The sequence below is a fragment of the Pelodiscus sinensis genome, chromosome 4 (genome assembly GCF_049634645.1).
Source record: "Pelodiscus sinensis isolate JC-2024 chromosome 4, ASM4963464v1, whole genome shotgun sequence".
Classification (NCBI taxonomy): domain Eukaryota; kingdom Metazoa; phylum Chordata; order Testudines; family Trionychidae; genus Pelodiscus; species Pelodiscus sinensis.
In genome coordinates this window covers 65,595,049-65,612,413 of record NC_134714.1, presented here as the reverse complement: position 1 = coordinate 65,612,413, position 17,365 = coordinate 65,595,049, and the positions used below count along the sequence as shown (strand labels likewise).

General features: G+C 43.4%; 1 protein-coding gene across 3 annotated transcripts; it reads right to left on the bottom strand.

Moving 5' to 3' along the window:
* Positions 1-1,037: 1,037 nt before the first annotated feature.
* Positions 1,038-17,074, bottom strand: JMJD7 (jumonji domain containing 7). 3 transcript variants are annotated; one of them, XM_075927196.1, is made up of 9 exons: positions 16,916-17,015; positions 15,977-16,060; positions 15,367-15,520; positions 14,370-14,623; positions 12,828-12,884; positions 11,234-11,329; positions 9,918-9,994; positions 5,268-5,427; positions 1,038-1,683 (listed from the first exon to the last, which is right to left on the bottom strand). In XM_075927196.1, exons 1-9 carry the CDS (start codon positions 16,998-17,000, stop codon positions 1,595-1,597), a joined length of 1,056 nt encoding a protein of 351 aa, XP_075783311.1. In that variant the 5' UTR covers positions 17,001-17,015; the 3' UTR covers positions 1,038-1,594. The 3 variants fall into 3 exon arrangements, with proteins under 3 accessions (XP_075783311.1, XP_075783312.1, XP_075783313.1); XM_075927197.1 differs by lacking the exon at positions 15,977-16,060 and having other exon boundaries at positions 16,916-17,074; XM_075927198.1 differs by lacking the exon at positions 15,977-16,060 and having other exon boundaries at positions 16,988-17,068.
* Between the last annotated feature and the right edge of the window lie 291 nt (positions 17,075-17,365).

Genomic DNA, 17,365 nt, shown 5'->3' with positions numbered 1-17,365 from the left:
CCCGGAGGACTGGAGCAGCGGGACACCTGGTCCCGCCGCCCGCCTCCTCCGGGGCGAGAAAAGCTGCTCCCCATCTCCCTGGTCTGCTGGGGGAGCCAGGAAGCAAAGTGGCGGAGGACCCGGGGCCGCTTCCAGATCAGCTGGAAGCGCGCGGGTCCGGCCGGGTCCTCCGCGGCTTTGCTCAGCGTCTCCCTGGTCTGCAAGCTGATCTGGAGGCGGCCGCGGGTCCGGCCCCGGGTCCTCCACCGCATTGCTCAGCGTCTCCCTGGTCTGCTGGGGGGGGGGGGGGGAACGCAGCTAGTGCTCCCCCCAGCAGACCAGGGAGACGTGGAGCAAAGCCCGGGGCCTGTGGTAGAGCAGGTGGGGCGCTGCCGGTTGGTCCCGCAGCACTGCTCCTTGGCGCTACTGGACCAACCCAGCAGCACCCCACCTGCTCTGCCCCAGGAGTCCTGATTCAGCCGCTGCTGATCAGTTTCAGCAGTGGCTGAATCAGGACGCCTGGGGCAGAGCAGCTGGGGTGCTGCTGGGTTGGTCCAGTAGTGCCGAGGAGCGGCCGCGCTACTGGAGCAACCCAACAGCACCCGAGCTGCTCTGCCCCAGGCGTCCCCAAGTTAGCCGCTGCTGAAACTGAACAGCGGCTGACTACAGGAAGCCCGAGGCAGAGTTGCTCTGCCCCGGGCTTCCTGGAATCAGCTGCTGATCAGTTTCAGCAGCAGCTGACTTGGGGACACCTGGGGTTCTTAAGTTGAATCTGTATGTAAGTCAGAACTGGTGTCCAGATTCAGCCACTGTTGAAACTGATCAGTTTCAGCAGCGGCTGAATCTGGAGCCAGTTCCGACTTACATACAGATTCAACTTAAGAACAAACCTACAGTCCCTATCTTGTACGTAACCCGGGGACTGCCTGTATTGGCAATCTGCACAATGAAATATAGACATATGTTTTTAATATAGAAAATAATCACTATTAGATCATGATTTCCTGATCATTCCCCTGGCCAGTAACAGTTGAAGGTTCCCATAGCTAGCATATAAATAAGCTTGCAAAACACGGATATTTTATTGCTCAGTTTGTATTCTGAATCTTCATAAAAAGCATTATACACAGTCACTGAACACAATGAATTAAAACTGAGAAAGTATTGTCATCTCATAATGAATTGGAGTCTTGCACTGATGATTACATTGTTTATAGCAGAGCTGCTTTTGCTTCATTATTTTGGCAGTTACCAAACCCAGATCTGTAGACCAAGCTTTGTATGTTCTTTAAAGAGTCTTTCAAAGGGATAGGAACACACGTGGTTAACATTTCTGATGTTTCCAAAACCTGGGGCAAGTGAGGCTAAGCATTAAAACTGCAAAATTCTGTCGTCCAGCCAAATAAGACAGACACTGGATTGGAATTTCACTTAAAATCTGCATGATACCATCTCCAAAGGCAAGCAGGACAAATATCCTCCATCTGACAGATAATTTGTTGAGGATAATTTAATGTTTAGCTCTTCTGACTCAAGCATATTTGTACTCCAGGAACAGATGCATGTAATTCAGCCACACCAGAGAGAAAGGTTTATGACTGTGTCCCCAGTCTGGCTATACCAATGTCACAGCTTTTGAGAGAGAATCTAGAAGTTGATAATAGCTGTATTTCAAGTCATATTCCATGTCATACCAATAATTCACTGAGGAGACAAGAGAAAGGAAATTTGTTATAGTCTAGCATTAGAAATGCCTTATGGCCATAGTCATATACTGCTTTAGATGGTAATAAAGGCACACATTTCTCAGGACTGCATGAACTTTAAAAGAACCCCAGCTCTGACTGGAGACAAGCATAATGCGGACAGGCAGTGAGTCACCATCTGTTACAGATATCTGCCAAAGCACCTCATCCCTAACCCACAATAACCCCAGAATACCAGTCCTTGGATTCTTCCGAGTAGATTTGCAAAATGTTTAGAAACAGAAAATATCTGCCAAGGATATAAATTCATTTTAATATATGACTTACTGTAGATTTGAACCTCTCTTCCCATTAATCCATCATTTGGTGCATTAATCCATCATTTGGTCATCAGTTGGACAGCATTTTAAATTCTGACTTACCCATTCATTTTCATTCTTTTTATCATGCTACGGCAAGTACTAAAATAAATGTCTCCAATATCTGCAAGCAGTGTTTTGCATTTGATCTCATAACTGGGTTGATGTTATTCAACACTCATTAGTTACTTGTTTTTGATCTGCATGGACGGAGTTGCTGCTCTAGCTATGAGTCTTTCCTTGCACCCTCATAATACAGACATTAATGGTGTAGGTGTGTAAAAAGAGAAAAGTTTGAAAGACTAGTGCTCTCCAAGAAAAAGCAACATATGATAGCCTATGAGTGGAGAGCGGAAGAGATTTTTGTTAAAGGGTTTGACGAGTAACTCTAGACCCGTGGTTCGCAAACTTTTCGACATCATGCCCCTTTTTAATTTTTGAAAACCCCTTGCGCCACCGCCCCCCCAAAGCAAAACTTGTTGGGAAAAAAAAAGGGGGGGGAACTGACCGGGGCAGCAAGCAAAACTTGATGTGGGGAGGGGGGGCAGTTGGTTGCCTCGCGCACCCCCCTGGAATTTCTTCACACCCCCCTCAGTTTGGAAACTCACGCTCTAGACAGTGCTTGGTCCTGGATTTGATGGCAGGGAACTGGATTTGATGACCTCTCAAGATCCCTTCCAGCTCTAGTGTTCTATAATGCTATGAACCTTTTTGATGGTTTTCTTTTATGCATTAGACACTCATTTTTACTGGTCTGATAACACTTAAAAGTCAAATGTCTTTGCTCAGTTTCATAGGATCATAGAATACTAGAACTGAAAGGGACCTCAAGAGATCATCAAATCCAGTCTCCTGCCCTCATGGCAAGCACCGTCTAGATGATCCCTGATAAGTGTAGGTTGGATAAACATCTAAGTATCTCCAGTGATGGTGATTCCACAACCTCACAATTTGTTTTAGTATTTAACCACCCTCATAGTTAGGAAGTTTTTCCCTAATGTCCAACTTAAACCTCCCATTGCTTCTTGTCCTATCATCAGAGGCCAGGAGAACAATTTTTCTCCCTCCTGCTCCTTGTAACACTCTTTTAGATACTTGAAAACTGCTAATATGTTTGCTCTGTCTTCTCTTTTCTAAACTAAACAAGTCCAATTATTTCACTCTTCCCTCATAGCTCATGTTTTCTAAGCCTTTAATCATTTTATTTTTGCTCTTCTCTGGACTTGCTCCAATTTTTCCACATCTTTCTTGAAATGTGATGCCCAGACCCGGACACAATACTCCAACTGAGGCCTAATCAGAGTAGAGTGGAAGAATGACTTCTCCTGTCCTGTTCACAACACTCCTGTTAATGCATCCCAGAATCATGTTTGCTTTTTTTGCAACAATGTCACACTGTTTACTCATATTTAGCTTGTGGTCCACTATGACCGCTAGATCCCTTTCTGCAGTACTCCTTCCTAGACAGTCGCTTCCCATTCTGTTAGGCTATGTCTAGACTGCAAGACTCTTTCGAAAGAGGCTTTTCCGAAAGATACTTTTGAAAAAGCCTCTTTTGAAAGAGAGTGTCTAGAATACAACCAGTACTTTCGAAAAAGCAAGCTGTTTTTTCGAAAGAGAGCACCCAGGCAGTCTGGATGCTCTCCTTCGAAAAAGCAGTTTGCATTACTTAGCACCTTTTTTCAAAAGAGCATTTTCCAAAAGAGACATTATTCCTCGTAAAATGAAGTTTTCTGTGGTCAAAAAAGCTGCCGCGTTCTTTCGATTTACTTTCGAAAGAACGCAGCAGCAGTCTAGATGCAGGGGAAATTTTTTCAAATAAAGGCCACTTTAAAAAAAAACAACAAAAAACCATCTAGTCTAGACACACCCTACGTGTGAAACTAATTGTTCCTTCCTAAGGGGAATACTTTGCATTTTTCCTTAGTAAGCTTCATCTGATTTACCTCAGACCATTTCTCTAGTTTGTCCAGACCATTTTGAATTATGACACTAGTCTCCAATGCACTTGCAACCCCTCCCAGCTTGGTATCATATGCAAACTTAATAAGCATATTCTCTATTACATCATCTAAATCGTTGAAGACATTGAACAGAACTGGCCCCAAAGCAGACCCCTGCTGAACCCCACTGGATATACCAGCATGACTGTGAACTGTTAATAACTACTCTCTGAGAACAGTTATCCAGATAGTTATGATCCCACCTTATAGAAGCCCCATCTAGGTTTTATTTCTCTAATTTATTGATAAGAAGGTCATGTGAGACCTATTCAAATGCTTTACTAAAGTTTAAGTATACCACATCCATCACTTCTCCCTTATCCACAAGGCTTTTTATCCTATCAAAGAAAACTATCAAGATTGGTTTGACATGATTTGTTCTTTACAAATCCATGCTGGCTGTTACCTATCACGTTCTTATCTTCCAGATGTTTGCAGATGAATTCCTTAATTACTTGTTCCATTATCTTCCCTAGCACAGAAGTCAAACTGACTGGAATGTAGTTTCTTGGGTTGTTATTATTTCCTCTTTCTATAGATAGGTACTATACTTGCCCTTTACCAGTCTTCTGGTATCTCTCCCGACTTCCATGACTTTTCAAACATGATAGCTAAAGACTCAGATACATCCTCTATCAGGTCCTTCAATAGTCTAGGATGCATTTCATCAGGGCCTGGTGATTTGCAGACATCTAACTTTTCTAAGTAATTTTTAACTTTTTTTTATTTTAACTTTTAAACATACCCGATTTCCTCTAGCATCACTATGTTAGGCATCCCATCATAATTGATCTTCTTGACAAAAACTGAAACAAAGACGTCGTTAAGCACCTTTGCCATTTCCAAGTTTCCTGTTCTTTGCCTGTGATGTGGAGACAGCCAATTTGCAGCCAATCACATAACCTGCTTAGCTCTGACAAAACAAAGTATGATGGTGGTGACTGAGTAACGGCTCTCTTTCTGTAGCCTCAAGGACTAGTTGATTTTTCCTACCTTCTTCACCCATTTCACTACATTCTTAAGCAATTCTATATAAGATATCCTCAGAAAAGTCTGTGTAAGGATGTAACACTACAGTCACATGCCAAGATGGCAAGCTCTACCAGGGATGAAGAAGAAAAGACTTTGTGAAAGTCTGCTACCCAACCATGTTTTGCAAGAGAAAACGGACTATGCAATCATAGACGGAATATATGTTTGTCCTTAACAGCTGTTCTTACCTGCAATACATCCATGAGACTGCTGAACATGATGAAACCAGAGAGAAGGGAGGTACAACATTTCACCAGCTTTCACTGTACACCGCAAAGGCCTTGCCTGGGCATACTCTGGATATTGTTCCAGATCTGGTTTTAAAGGATCCAACGGAATCCATGGCACCTGCCGGGGAAGAGTGTAGAACATGTGGCATTTAACGAGAGAAGATTTTAGGGTCTCCCAGAAAACAGTGAATAAATAAAAACATTCACTTATTGAGCTTGTAAATAAAATGTACTTTGAAACCAGAAAATATATAGATGTAAATCCTGTAAAATCCACCTTACCACATTACAAAATGCTCCTTTCAATAAGACATAATACTTGGTAAATGGAATGCTCTATCACCAACAACAGACTCTGGGGACACTGTTTTGGGCACAAGAAAAGGGATCTGATTGACTGTGACAGAGGTTACATGGCAGGAAATGGACCTGGGATAGAAAACAGACAGAGGGAAAGAAGGTACTTGTGAAGAAGTGATTAGTTAAGCAAGACATGGTTAGCCTATTGGCAGGCAGTATGAAGGCCCATAAAAGCAGATAATAGTGTGAGCTTGGTTCACCTACAAATTGCTGTGTGATACACTTATGCCAATATTGAGGAAAGAAATAGGACCTCTAAACACTGAGGATGGGATGGAGACTAAAGATAATTTAGGAATAGCCCAACACCAAAACAGAGACTGTCTCTCAGTTTTTATAAGGGAAATAAAGAGCTTAGGGGTAGGAGTAGGGAAGCTAATAGAAACAAGTATTTGGAAGAAGAAATTACATCTGAGGTGGAATTTAAACTAAATCAGTTTAATAGTACCAAATCAAAGGACTCAGATAACTACCAGTCAAAAATATTACAGGAACTAGCGTATGAAATTGCTAGCCCAATGACAAGCATTTGTAATTAATACTAAGGGGCTGTGCCCCCTGATTGCTATGCTCACCAACCCCCCTCTCTCTGGGGGTAGGTAGCCCCAGCTCTCCCCCAGCCATTGGAGAGGGCCAAGCCGAAGCATGGCAACCTCCTCTCCCCCGCCCTGGCTGCTGAGATGGGGTTGCCCCAAGGCTGGACGAACCTCATCTCTCTCCCTGAGGCCGCTGGGGGCGAGGGGGGGCCATGCCCCACGCTCTCCCTCCAGCCACCCGGGGGGGGGGGGAGGAAGAGGGGAGGCGCAGGCAAGGCAAGGCCGCTGTGCCATAGTCCTAACTCCCACCCCCTCTCCTCCCCCCTGAGAACTTGGGGAGCAGGGAGGCCGCGGTGTGGCAGCGGGGAGGAGGAAGGGAGGGAGTAGGTAAGAGGCATTCATAGTGACATGATGACATCACTCTGTCATCCCGCAGAAAAACATTTTTTGTAAGTGTGGGGGTTGTAATCTGTGACTAGTAAATTGGTAATATATGACTTATTTTCAAGGAAGGAAAAAAAGAGTGATCTGGAAAACTATAGGCCTATTAGTTTGACCTAAATTGAATGCAAGGTCCTGGAACAAAATTCGAAAGACAGCAGTTAAACACAGAGATAAACTGTAATTGGGATAAAATACATCATGGTTTTACAAAAGATAGATCATGCCAGATCCACCTGATCCAGATCCACCTGATCTCTTCGAGAAGATAACTGGTTTTTCACACAAAGAAAATGCAGCTCTAATCTACGTGGATTTCAGTATGGCATTTGATACAGCACTACATGGGAAATTATTAGTTAAATGATTAAAAGACAGAGATAAATATGAGAACTAAAAGGCAGATAAGGAACTGGTTAAAGGGGAGACAAGAATGGGCCATAGTAAAAAGTGAACTGTCTGTCCAAAGGGAGATCACAAAATTGAGTTAATATCATATGAGAAGACCTGGAGGACCTTGAAAATGGATGTAACACAAATGGAATGAAATTCAATATAGGCTGAACCACTCTAGTCCAGCACATTCTAGTTTGGCAACATCTGGGTCTGGCATGATTTTAGTTAGCTGGATGTCCACTTACAGGTATGGTCAAATTTCCTGTGGTCCCATAAAGTTTGTTTATTGCCACTAGTCCTGGCTTTCAGTGTTCTGTGCTGCTATTTAGTTTAATTTATCTCTAAATGTCTTCTAACAGCCCAGTAAGCAGCATTAGTAATGCTACTAGACAATATTGGCATCCTGTGGGAGAACAATGTCTCTGGTTTGGCACCAGTCAGGTCCCATGTGTGCTGGACAAGAGAGGTTCAACCTACAGTCATAAATGCAAGATCATGTGCTTAGAGTCTACCATAACAAATTTTTATGAGCTTGGGGTGTATTGGTTGGAAGTGACAGAGGAAAAAGACCCAGGTGTATTGGTTGATCGTGAGATGATAATAAGCCACCAGTGTGATGCAGCCATGAAAAAAGGTTGATGTAATCCTAAAATGAATTAGTTAAGCTATTTCCAGTAGACACACGGATGTGGTACTGTTATTATAAAAGGCACTAGTAAGACCCTATCTGGAATTGTGTGCACAATTTTGGTTTTCCATGTATAGGAAAGATTATTTCAAACTGAAACAGGTGCAAAGAATGACTACTAAAATAATCTGAGACAGAAAACCTACATTATGGAGAGGACAATCAAAGACCTTGACTTGTTTAGCTGAACCAAACAAAAGCTACGGGGTGACTGGTTGATCTCTACATTGCAAGGATAATTTCTCTACCTTCTTGGTATTTAAGAACCGATGAGGACATCAAAGCAAATAGACGAACTGGTAATGAACAAGTTTAGGCTTGAAATTAAACGAAAGTTTATAACCATCAGTAGTGATGTTCTGGAACACCCTTACAAAGAGTAATAAGGGGGGAAATATCTAACTGGCTTCAAGACTGAGCTTAATACATGTATGGAAGGGATGGTATGATTAGACTGCCTACATTGGCATGTGGCCCATCTGCAATTAGTACGAGGAAAAATCCCCAGTGGCTGAAAAAGGGGTACCAAATGGGGAAGACTCAAGTTATTACAGAGAATTCTTCCCAAGGATTGGCAGGTGGGTCTCGCAGACACACACAGGCTTCACGTGATCACCATGTTTGGGGCTGGGAAGGAATTTTTCCCCAATTCAGATAGGCAATGATCCTGGGGGGCAGTTGTGTCTTCCTCTGCAGCATAGGAAATGGGTCACTTGGCAGTTTAAACTAAAGTAAATGGTGGATTCTCTATCATTTGAAGTCTTTAAATCATGATGTCACTAACTCTGGCAGAGGTTATAGTTCTATTACAGGATGGGGTTGGTGGAGGTCTGTGGTGAAGGTGGTCAGACTACATGGTCACAGTAGTCCCTTTTGGCTTTAAAAATGTATGAGTTCAGAATAAACTGCAAAATGTTATAACTGAAATCTTTATTGCTCCTTATCCTGTTTTTTTGTCATCTAAAAATGAACTGTAAGCTCCATGTACTTAATAGCCAGCATTACCATAGTACCTAAGTACCTTCCACTCTAACATATTTACCTTCACAGCACCTCCATGTATTATTACTGAAGTATTAGCCTCATTTTATATCTGAGGAACTGAGGTGCAGAGAGGCTGAGTGACTTGCTCAAGGTCACCCAGGATATCTGTGATGGAACAGGAAAATGACCCAGACTAGGGATGTAAAAGAGTCTTTGATTAGTCGACTAATTGCATGTCCCCCACACTTGTTGCCTCCGTATCAGAGGCAGAAGGGGATGGGGGCGCCCCACAGGAAGTGGTGCTGGGAGGAGTTGACTTAAAAGCAAGTTTCCCTCACCCTGCTGCAGCTCTGCCTTTTAAATGTAGTAAGTGCCAGGCAGCTCTTACTAAATTTAAAAGGCAGGGTCACAGTGGTCTTAGAGCCAGCGCGTACCGGGACTGCTCAGTCTTAGTTCACATTGGCTCCAGGAGCCACCCACACTGCAGCTCTGCATTTTAAATGTAGTAAGAGCCAGGTGACTCTTACTACATTTAAAATGCAGAGCCATAGCAGTCCTGGAGCCAGCACAAGCCAGAACTGCTCAGTTCTGGCTCGTGCCAGCTGCAGAGCGAGTGGCTCCTGAAGAGCACCTCCTCTTATCGAGAGATACAAATTGTAAAAACTACACTATAAGACAAATACCCCCTCCTTAACATCCTTAACCTGGACCCTCCAAGTCCTACACCAGCACCTTATCTTCCCCCTCTTTGGATAATATCTGTATACATTTTGTATGGTGCCTGTTCTTGGTCATTCTGACCAAATAATAATTACTAGTACAAAGAAAATATGCTTTGCTTATACCAATAACTACATTTTATGGCACAAAAAGATATTTTTGTAGGATGAAATTCACCCCTATGCAGAGGGACAATAAACAGTGTATGCAGAGCAGTGAAATTCACTCTTAATGAGTAAATTCCTTTATTTGATATTATTTAAAAAGACTAGTAATGAATCGGTTTGTGTTCAGCACACAGAAAACATTATTTTGAAAGGCTATTCTTTTAATAGCTATTGCTTTAAATGGTTCCCAGCGTGCAGTTAAAACTTGCAAGAGGACACAGGGTGTGGTGTATTACCTGAAATGACCTAACTAATTTTTTAAAAATTCACTGATTGATAAGTTGATGGTGTTCCTTTAATACAAAGATGTAAGTACCTTTTCTGCAGCCTTCTCATCCACAACCTGAAATGAACCATCTTCTGATATACAATAGGTTGCAGGTAGGTAGAGCTCTGCAAGTATAAAGCATGGAAAAGATTAAACAGCATTAATCTTCATAATAAATACAGAGTCTTAGTGGCACAGTATTTCACACTTTCACAGATAGATGCAAATATTAAGATGACATCACACAACCACCATTTTCAGTTGTCTTTCTTCGCTTTGTTCATTCTGTGACCCTGTCTTCCAATTTCTGCCCTCCCTATTACCAGCTCTGCACTCTGCTTACTCCACAACATTCACCAATGCCTCCCTTTTCTTGGGCTCTGTCCTTTCTTCCTTCAAATTAGTTGTTTTTTCCTCTTTCCTTACTACACTCCTTTACATTTTCTTTAGCCTCCTCTGTTCCAGTTACCATCCCGTTTTCCTTTCCAAGTCCACAACTTCTCCTCTATCTTACCTAGCATTCTACTCTTCATCCTTTCTGCTTAGGTCATTCTACCTAGAGAGCTCACTCTACCCAGGTTTTGCAAAAGGCAGATCAAATGATGTAAGTTTCAAACAATACCAAAGTAAGAAATAAAATGGTAATATATAAAAATAAACACATACACTCCCACTCAAACTGACAGTCTCACATCAGGGTTACAAATGTAATGGCTCAGAAATCAGAGTAAAAAAAAAAAAAAAAAAAAATTAAGTTTGTGAGAAGGTTCATATTGCCCATCTTGTATGTCAGATTGTATACATTTAATATAAATATAAATATTATTGTGCATGTGTGAAACAGAGAAATCAAAAATAAAAACTGTGTGTAATGTGGCCAAGTTAATGTTACTATAATAACCTTATTGTGTTAGATTTCAGCAGTTACATTTGTAACTTAAATATTTAATTAATGTACATATTTGTATTTCATTTCCCTGCTTTTTCCAGAAAGAGAATTAGCAGGAGGAATCAAGAACTAATAGGCATGAGAAAACTGCACACTTCACTGCAGATATTTTAATCATTCTAAAGCTGTAGGAATTCCAGCCAATCACATACTTCAAGTACAGACCCGGGGCCAGATCCTCAGCTGGTATAAATCAGAGTAACTCAAGTAAAGACGATAATTTACATCAGCTGAGGATCCAGCCCCAGGAATATAAATCTATTACTAAATACTTGCTATGTAGAGTAGTATAGATTTCTATTCATAGTACAAAATGTAACACTGCAGAAATGAATAGAACACTCGTCCTTTCTCTCCCTTCCATTACTTTAGCCCCTTCTCTTCTCCACACATACACACACTCTAAAGCATGTACCGTAGGGGATGAAGGGGCGATCACTTGGTGGGTGCAGCAGAAAATGTTTCTCACCAGAAATCACACAGTACAAATTCTCATAGTGATCTTTATGTACTAAAATTGAGAAAAAAGAAAAAAGCACCACATAACAAACTGTAGCAAACTGAAAGCAATAGTTCTTCTTGGTAGTATTAGGCTGCTGCTTCTTGTTGTAAGGGAAAGAAAGAACGATAAAATAATATTTCATATGCATGCATCACTTTTCAGTCAAAAGGACTCCAAATCACTTCATCTACAACATATAGGGTATGTCTAGACTACATCCCTCTGTCAGCAGAGGGGTGCAGATTAGAGAGGTCGACATTGCAAATGAAGCGGGGATTTAAATATCCCGTGCTTAATTTGCATAAAAATGGCCACCGTTTTTGCCGACTCAGCACTTTGTCATCAAAAAGGGGCAGTCTAGAGGGGGATCTGTCAAGAAAGAAAGACTTTAACAGATCCTGTAAACCTCCTTGCAGGAGGCATAAGGGATCTGTTGAAAAAGGGTTTCTTTCTCGACAGATCCCCCTCTAGACTGCCCCTTTTTGATGACAAAGTGCTGAGTCGGCAAAAACAGTGGCCATTTTTATGCAACTTAAGCATGGGATATTTAAATCCCCGCTTCATTTGCGATGTCAACCTCTCTAATCTGCACCCCTCTGCCGACAGAGGGATGCAGTCTAGACATACCCATAGTGAGCACCATAGAAAAACAGTCACTTCTGAGGTGGAACCTGGCAACCAACCTGCTCAGAAACACATTGATTAACAGTTTGCTGGCAGACAGGAATTTTGATTAGTGCCTACTGTTAGGAACATGATCTGAGATGTTCAGTGTCCAAGCAGCAGATATTACCTCTGCTTTTAAAGTCTCATCCAAAATACCCATAGAGCAAATTGTACGGTACTCAATCTACCTCAGAAAAATAAAGGCTTGAGTCAACCATTCCAGGACCTGAATCTGTGATTCCAGAGAGTAAATATATTTCAAACTGGATGACTACACTGCTAAATTATCCATTTCTGCTCTGCTCTTATCTCAAAAATCACAGAGAAAGGAGACGGTCATGGCAAAAAAAGAGAAACAGGAGCTGCCATATCGCCTCAGACCAGTGATCTAAGAAGTTCAATCTCCAAAGTACTGTATGGAAGTTGCTAATAAACTTCAGAAGAAGAGAAAAATACCCATACTATTTTAATTGTGCAAAGTATTAAGGAGGGGGAGAATCCTTCCTAATCCCTATTAGCAATTAGCTTGAACTATGAAGCATGAGACTGAAATTGATTGCTTTACTGTAAGCCAAGGTCCAAGATTTACAGGGCAGAAATGTTTAATATTCCACCTGAAACAATAAGCTGGATGCACATACAAATACAACAACCAAGTGCTGGGACAAGGCGGGTAGAAAGAAAGATCATTACATCTGTAAATGTCATTTAAAGGAGAAGTTATCTATAAGTATAACTGGAGGATTCCCCAAAGAGGCCTACCCCTTAGCCATCAAAACAAGCATATCAAAATCTGAATTGAGGGCACATACAAGACATGACAGCATCATATGCTACGCACAAGATGTCACAGCAGTAGACTCGCCAAGCCAGAAATTCACAGCATCAGGCTTCTTTCCTGCAAGAGGAAGAAAAGGAAGTAATTTTCAACAGAAAATTAATATGAATGCTACATTTAAAGAGTCACAGATAAAGATTTTTCTGCCAACTCAGTTTGTTTACATTCCCCACCTACCTCAGTAAATATGTCAGCCTTGACTGCGGATAGCTAATAATTATGAGCTCCTTCTAGACTGAAGGCTGTTGCAGTGACCCATCCAACTTACCGATGGAGCATTATTCATCCGCAAGGCTATGCTTATGACTCTGAGCTCCCATTTTCTGGAGACTTGAGTCCACAACACATAGCTCAAATCACAAACTAGCAGTTCATGTGCCATATAGGGATGATAAAAATCATGTAATGGGATAACCACATAACCGCTGGAAAAAAACCTCAACAGTTACACGGTTACCCACTCTGCGGGCTCTGCAGTACAAATCTTAGCCCGGGAGTGGAGCTGGCAGCCCTTGCCACCAGGCTCCTGAGGAGCAGTTTCACTGCCCTGCCACAGCGAAGCCATCTGCCCAGGAGGCTAAGTAAACCGACACCATTAACCAATAAAGATCCACTTATCGGTTAAACAGTTAGTTGTGACATTCTTACATCCCTAGTACCATAACCCCAAAGAAATCAGGACACACACAATAAAAAGGACATTTTGAAGGAATGACTCATGCTCTATCAGGAAAGTTAACTGTAATGGACAATCCTTTACTATCATAAGGAAACACCTTCAACGTCACAAGGGGCAGAAAGGAAATATTACACAGTACCCTAGGGTACTGTATGAGCTTTAAAAAAATTCCCCTTTTGCTATCAGTTTAGCCTCACAAGTGGGAGCAACAGCACAAACAGAGCTCTTCGATAGCACGGTGGTTTGAGCACTGGCCTGCTAAACCCAGGGTTGTGAGCTCAATCCTTGAGGGGGCCATTTAGGAATCTAGGGCAAATCTGTCAGGGACGGTACTTGGTCCTGCTGCGAGGGCAGGGGACTGGATTCAATGACCTCTCAAGGTCCCTTCCAGCCCTATGAGAGAGAGGTTATAAACATAACCCTGGGAATCTGACAACATTTTAGCCAGTTGTGGAGGGAGCATATATTAGTATAATGGTGCAGTTTCACACTCTTTGAATTCACTAAGCAAGCTGTTTGGAGTCTCTAATCCAAAGGGCAAGGCTAAATTATCTTACTAACCTCTCCTTCCTGAGTTGACAAACCTACACTAACCTGTTACAATTAGAAATATAACAGGAGACAGGATTGGCCTGCTAAATCCAGGGTTGTGAGTTCATGCCTTAAAGGGGCCATTTGGGGTAAATCTGTCAGGGATAGTACTTGGTCCTGTTGTGAGAGCTGGGGACTGGATTCAATGACCTCTCAAGGTCCCTTCCGGCTCTGAGATAAATATATGGAAATATACCTAACAAATATTTAGCATGTAAACATCACATAAGTTTAAAGTGGTATAAAAGTCTTCACTGATCACAGAGGGTGTTTACCAAGTGCCTCACTCATCCATGGTATCTCAGGCTCCACATCACCTAAAAGTTCAGGGAATTCCTCAGTCAGGTTTGAACACTGCTTCTGAACATAGAATATACTTGACGAGGTCACTTTCTTCTCCATAATGTCCAAAAAGTTGCTGAAAAGCATGTGCCTCTCCTCTGGCATGACAAAACGGTCCTGATAAACAGCATCGGCATAACCATTTGGTGTCACTGCCACACTCACCATTTTGGCACCTGTTACCTTCCTGCAAAATATATTTGAGGTTCAGAGCTAGTTGAGAAATCTACAAACATATTCTTTAGATCATTTTTTTATCCACAATTTGCTCTTTGGGTGTACCCAGAAATACTCTCTCTTGTACATAAAAGTTTAAATTACTGAATTTCATGTGCACTCCCAGCTGATTTTTTAAAAACAAAGTGAGGCTTTTTAATTGGCTGGGCTGGTAGCACCCCACCGGCAGCTTGGTGGACCCAACCGGACGCCTCGTAACTGGTTACCCCGGTAAGCATGCCAGTAAAGCAACGCTTACCGAGTAACCGGTTAACCCTTTACATACCTATGCCACACACACGTTTTGGCACACACAATTAAATCTCCCTTAGCCATTAATGGAACTAAGTACAGTACAGTAGTTTGGGGAAGAAAGTAACATCTGAATTTTGACTCTGTAGCTGGCATGCCCAATAGAAGTCTTCACCTAAGATTGCAGGTTCATTTGAGCCAGTATTTTTATTATTAAATAATAATAATAATCAGGGCTCGCTGAACCATGGCGAGCCCCACTCGCCAAACGCACTGTTGTGCAGATCGCCCGAACCTGGCTCTTCCGGGTTGCAATCTACTCGCCACGGGCAAGTAGATTGTATTATTTGTCGAGCCCTGATAATAATAATATTCTTTTTAAAAGAGAACCAAAAAGAAACTCTCTTCTGATGGCTTGAAGGTTCAGTTCAGCTACTGCCTAATTTCAAAGCTGATTCCTACCTGAGATAAGGTAACGTCCACTTCTTCAGAGCTGGCCAGTGACTGAAGGCATTCCGAATTATACATGGCTTGTTTGGACAAACCCACTCCCGATAAAATTCCAGTGGAGACAGAAGGCTGTCTATGTATGGCACAGATTCCGTCAGTCCCAATTCTGCCCAGATAAAGACAAATGAATCTCACAGAAGTCTTGAAACCATTTCATGCCATTTTAAACCATCTCTATACTGATTCTAATGAGTTTCAAAACAAGTTAGAAAGTTTCTCCAGTGTAGCTAGGACCATCCCTACATGCAGTGGCTCTAGCTGAGCACTGGTCATGCTGTACACTAGAATTTGTAGTCTCCAAGTGCCAAAACCCTACCTACAAGGTGGTCTTCAGTGTCAGGCTCAGCATATGCAAATCCACACAACTGGCCACAACTTGTTTCAGCCTATCAGCTATTGTGATTCATTTCCCACATGACAATACTTCATGCAGACCAGTGTTTCTTAAACTTTTTAAGACTGAGGAACATCAAACAATTTTTTTTATGAGGAACACCAAGAATTTTTTTTGGTGGTGGTGGTGGTGGTAGTCAGGTGGAAAGTAATTGAGGAAAATAATCACCTGCCCCTTTAAGAATGGGTGGCCACTTTGAACTCTGTTGTTCTCTGCAGCACACCTCTGACTGCCTCATGGTACATGGTGTTCCTGGAACACAGTTTAAGAAACACTGATACAGAAAAAAGATCATGCTAGGCTGAAGGGAAACCGCATCAGTACTTGGACTCATACAACAAAGATACCTAGAGACAGCCTCACATTCAGCACATCTACTTAGACAATTTTTCATTTTGGTACAGTACCAAAATGTAAATTTAGAGATTTTATAGCCATTTTCCAAATTGGGTCCTGTCATTAATGTCTACACAAATAAATATATAATACATGGTCTTATGTCAAACAAACTTTTAGCTATGCTTTTTTAAAATGCACAGCAAATCAGGGAAAGCAGGGGCTACGAGACTCCCTATTTTCGCTGAAGCAGACTAACACAGCTACCCCTCTGAAACCAAACACGATGTTTTTCAAAGTTTCCCACACAGAGTCATTGGCTCTCTAGTGCTGACCTGTAGCAGGTTTTGCGCCACTTTGCTTCTCTATGAAGGGCCCCCAAACCCCACTCCCCGTCTGCTACGGTTAGTACCGGACTAGCAGCAGGGAAGTGAAGCTGAGCTGCCCCTGATTGTGCTGCAGACTTGGGGGGCGGCTCAGAGAGGTTCGTTACTGGCGCTCACACGCTCACTGCCAGGCCAGCGGGTGCCCGTACAGCGGGGGGGGGGGGGGGTCACACGGGACCACCGCGGTCACCCACCCCGAGTCCGTCACTAACGGGCTTCGTCCGAGGCGCTGCCAAGCGCTGGGCCCTAAACCCCTCCCCCCAGCCGGCTCCCTGCGGTCCCACCGCGCCGACCCCGCTCACGCGCCTCCCCCACTTTGCGGGAGCGCGCGCCAGAGGGGGGGGCAGCCCCGCCGGGGGCTTCGGCCTCGCTCACTCGCGCTCACCCCGGGCCTCTGCCGGGAACGCCGCCAGGCACCTTCGCACCGCCCGCAGCGCCGACGCCTCCCCTCCCCCACCTGCCCCCGCCATGCCCGGCCAGCCGGACTGACGCAACGTGCCGCTTGGCGTTTCCTGCACGTGCTCAGTCGCATCTGCTGAAGCCGCTGCCCTCGCTCTGGTCTGCCCGGACTTGGGCTGGCACGTGCTCGGGGGCGGGATGTGGCTGCGCACTTGCGCGGGGGCGGGGCCGGAAGGGACCAAGTTACGCCGCCCGGGCGCGTTGGTTCTCGGCGTGTGGTTGGGGAGGGAGCTGCCTCTTTGCGTCCCTCCCCAGGGCGGTGCCTTGGCCTGAGCCGCAGCTTTTACCTGCGAGTGCTTCCCCCCCCTCAAACCCCCCCCCATACTAGTCACACATGGGCTATAGCATCATATATACAGTAGCCCAGTGTCTGAGA

Excerpts from the sequence above, each read along its gene's own strand:
- JMJD7 (XM_075927196.1), bottom strand. The coding sequence starts at position 17,000 with ATGGCGGGGGCAGGTGGGGGAGGGGAGGCGTCGGCGCTGCGGGCGGTG. Across the intron at positions 14,624-15,366 it reads TGGACGTTACCTTATCTCAG|GAAGGTAACAGGTGCCAAAA; the intron begins GTAGGAATCAGC and ends TATATTTTGCAG. Across the intron at positions 5,428-9,917 it reads ATGAGAAGGCTGCAGAAAAG|GTGCCATGGATTCCGTTGGA; the intron begins GTACTTACATCT and ends CTTCCCCGGCAG.